The sequence below is a fragment of the Otolemur garnettii genome, unplaced genomic scaffold (assembly GCF_000181295.1).
Source record: "Otolemur garnettii isolate 467f Iridium unplaced genomic scaffold, OtoGar3 scaffold00277, whole genome shotgun sequence".
NCBI classification, from domain to species: Eukaryota; Metazoa; Chordata; class Mammalia; order Primates; family Galagidae; genus Otolemur; species Otolemur garnettii.
In genome coordinates this window covers 195,364-199,324 of record NW_003852672.1, presented here as the reverse complement: position 1 = coordinate 199,324, position 3,961 = coordinate 195,364, and the positions used below count along the sequence as shown (strand labels likewise).

General features: G+C 44.0%; 1 protein-coding gene across 1 annotated transcript in view; it reads right to left on the bottom strand.

Annotated features, from left to right (window-relative positions):
* Nucleotides 1-3,961, bottom strand: part of PRC1 (protein regulator of cytokinesis 1) — a 29,684-nt gene that overhangs the window by 15,328 nt on the left and 10,395 nt on the right. Inside the window, exons 6-8 of the mRNA XM_023508809.1 lie at nt 3,090-3,239; nt 2,317-2,464; nt 437-573 (exon numbers count right to left, since the gene is read on the bottom strand). Of these exons, the coding sequence (XP_023364577.1) occupies nt 437-573; nt 2,317-2,464; nt 3,090-3,239 (435 nt within the window). The remainder of the gene's footprint in view (nt 1-436; nt 574-2,316; nt 2,465-3,089; nt 3,240-3,961) is intronic.

Below are 3,961 nucleotides of genomic sequence, written 5' to 3'. Positions count from 1 at the left end.
GCACTCTGCCCAGGGGGACAGCTTGAGGCTCTGTCTCAAAAAAAAAAAAAAAAGAACAAAGGGAACTGGATTATGGTTCTGTATAGGACATGATTTTTTTGAGACAGAGTTTCATTCCGTTGTCCATGTACCATGTCATCATAGCTCATAGCAACCTCAAACTCCTGGGCTCAAGTGATCCTCCTGCCTCAGCCTCCTAAGTAGCTGGGACTATAGGAGCCTGCCACAATACCTGGCTAGTTTTTCTATTTTTAATAGAGATGAGGTTTCACTCGTGGCCAGGTTGGTCTCAAATTCCTGAGCTCAAGGGATCCACCCACCTCTGCCTCAATGAGTGCTGGAATTACAGGTGTGAGCCACTGTGCTTGACTAGGCATGCTTTCTTACACTTTATCTTACTCTAGAGAAACAAGAACAGATAAAAACTGGGCAGTACCTCAAACTCTAAGAAAAGCTTCCAGCTTTCTTCCCACTTCTGAACACCTTCAAAGAGCTCTTTATGAGTCTCATAATAATCTTTTAACTTCACAACCTCAGCATCATGGATCTGGAGCAGATCTTCTGTGAAGTCCTCTGTAAAATATAGGCCTAGTATTTTGTTTTTTTCTTTTTAATTTCAGATTAATATGGGGCACAAACAATTAGGTCACAATGTTTGCATTTGTTAGGTAAAGTCCCTGTTGTAGTTGTGTCCCTCTCCCAGGAGGTGTACCACACACCCTTACATTGTGCCCATTAGGTGGGAGCACCAATCCTCTCCCCTTTTCTCCCTCCAACTTGGAGTTTTTCTCTTGTGTGGGCATATATTAGTTCATCTACTGGCTTCATGTTAGTATTTAGTATATTGGATATTTGCTTTTCCATTCTTGTGATACTTTACTAAGAAGAATGTGTTTCAACTCCATACAGGTTAATATAAAAGATATAAAGTCTCTATCTTTTTATATGGCTGAACAGAAGTCCATGTATACATACACCACAGTTTACTAAGGATTAGTGGTTTTTTTTTTTTTTTTTTGGCTGGGGCTGGGTTTGAACCCACCACCTCTGGCATATGGGGCCAGTGCCCTACTCCTTTGGGCCATAGGCGTTGCCCAGTCCTAGTGGTTTAAAAAAATTCCTCTAGTGTTTAATATCCCAATTTATTAATCCCTTACTCCACCAAAATGGAAACAGAATTTTCTTCCTTATAACAAAGTGATATAGGAAAAAATACAAATGCTATGGCTAACAAAAGCCAGGTTTGCTGCAATCAGCCTTGGGGAATTAGCACAAAGGTATGGACTAAAAAGATTAATGTTCTCAAAAAATCTATGTCATATCCTGCCTTGTCTTAGGTTTCTTTCACATTCTACCTTTCTGCCTTACCCAGTCAACAGAAGGCTAGGTCATAAAAAATTTCCAAAAATGTCTATTGAATTTAGTTGGGACAGCTTGATCTTTATATCCAGTTGAGGTCAGACTAGACCTCCACTAGGCTCTAGGAGTCAAACTCCTTTGGACTCCAACACAGGCCCTGGCATTTATCTGCTGTATGCCTCTAGACCAGGGGTCCTCAAACTTTTTAAACAGGGGGACAGTTCACTGTCCATCAAACTGTTGGAGGGCTAGACTATGGGCCCCAGGAGGAAAAACACCCGGCGGGCCAGATAAATGTCCTAGGTGGGCTGCATGTGGCCCGTGGGCCGTAGTTTGAGGACGCCTGCTCTAGACTAAGTTGCTAAATATTTACATGCCATAGTGTCCCCATCTCACGACCTGAGAATTAAATAATACTGTTGGGCAGTGCCTGTGGCTCAGTGAGTAGGGCGCCAGCCCCATATACTGAGGGTGGTGTGTTTGAACCTGGCCCCGGCCAAACTACAAAAAAAAAAAATAGCTGAGCATTGTGGTGGGCGTCTGTAGTCCCAGCTACTCAGGAGGCTGAGGCAAGAGAATCGCCTAAGCCCAAAAGGTGGAGGTTACTGTGAGCCATGACCCCACAGCCCTCTACTGAGGGCGACAAAGTGAGACTCTGTCCCTTAAAAAAAAAAAAAAAAAGAAAAGAAAAAATACCATTAAGGTTTTGACATGGTGCCTGCCGCAGAATAGGTACCTGAAAACTTGAGCATCATCAGGTAGAGGTTAAGTGACATATTGCTTCAGAAAGCAACAGACACCATATTACCCAATTTATTTGTACAGGAATGGCACTATGTGATATGGCCTGAAAAGGTGGGTGTATCTGTTCAGAAAAGGAAATACTTCCTGTTGAATGTCTGGGATTGTAAAAGACCAGTGAACAGGGAACACGAAGACTACCACTTTTGTACTAACCAATGTAGTAAGGGGCAAAATCCTGTCTTTGCTCCTGGCTGTAAAAACACCGGTCCCAGTACTCAGCCAGCTCCACCCGTATTGCCTCAATCACTTTCTTCATGTTTTGCATTTTCAGTTCTTCCAACCGATCCACCTCTAATTGCAGCTGAAAGAAAGAGACCTGTTGAAAGTGGCTGTCACACTTTTAAATTCACCTGTTTCTAACAGTTTCTTCCCTTTTTAATAAAATTATACCAGAAGCCAGGCACAGTGGATCACACTTTATTCCCAGCAACTTGGGAAGCCAAGGTGGGAGGATCATTTGAGGCCAGCAGTTCAGGACCAGCCTGAGTTAACAGAGTGAGACTTCATATCTATAAAAAGTACAAAAATCAGCCAAGTGTGTGGCATGTGCCTATAGTTCCAGCTGCTAGGAAGGCTGAGGTAGGAGGATCACTTCAGCCCAGGAGAGTTTTGAGGTTGCAATGAGGTATGATGAAGCCACTCTACTTTAGCCCAAACAACAAGAGAATGAGACCAAATCTAAAAAAAAAAACCCCAAAATGAAAAAACAAAAATTACAGCATAAGGCCACAGAGGTAAATCAATACTCTTTATGACAATGATACTATGGGGAGCCAGAAATCTAAGAACCATATGCAAAAGATAGAAGGTAAGCAGGTACTTTCTGATGCTTATCTTAAAAATAGGCTGTAAGGACATCAGATTGGATACCTAGACACAGAAATGCTCACAGAATACTGCTGACCAGCATCCACTGGGTTTCTTACCGCTTTTCTGACCTTGGCCTTTGACCCAGTCATAACCATGGCCACAGCTTCTCTCTCTTCTTCAGGTATCTGCAACCTGTCCCAGAGCTCACGGATTTTAGCACGGAGTCCTTCACACATTGCCTCATTTTGTGACTTTTGTGTTTCCAGCTATAGTGAGGAAAGCCAGTGGTTAGCTACAACACAGAGAAGGCTAGTAGCCTCTGGCCTCCCACAAAGAAATGTCTGGGCCCACAGGGAGAGGAAGCACTTTTATAAGATTTAGGAGAGGTGAGTTTTCATACCCTCTAAACACAAGCTATAATGTAAGCCTGTCATTAAGGAAAGAAAAGTTTCAGATCCCAACAATAAGGATTTAAAATTTGAATTGAAAAAAATTTTAGCCAGGCATGGTGGCTCACACCTATAATCCTAGCACTTTGGGAGGCCTAGGAAGGTGGATTGCGACTGCCTGGGCTCAAAGGTTTGAGACCAGTCTGAGCCAAAGTAAGACCCCATCTCTAAAAATAGCCAGGCATTGTGGTGGGCACCTGTAGTCCCAGCTACTGGGGAGGGTGAGACAAGAGAATTGCTTGAGCCCAAGAGTTTGAGGTTGCTGTGAGCTAGTGATCTATGACATCGAGGGTGCCAAGGGTGGCAAAATGAAACTCTGTTTTAATAAAAAAAGAATAGGGGCTTGGCGCCTGTGGCTCAAGCAGCTAAAGCACCAGCCACATACACCTAAGGTGGCGGGTTCGAATCCCCAGCCCGGGCCCGCCAAGCAACAATGATGGATGCAACCAAAAAATGGCCAGGCGTTGTGGCAGGCGCCTGTGGTCCCAGCTACTTGGGAGGAGGAGGCAGGAGACTCGCTTGAGCCCAGGAGTTGGAGG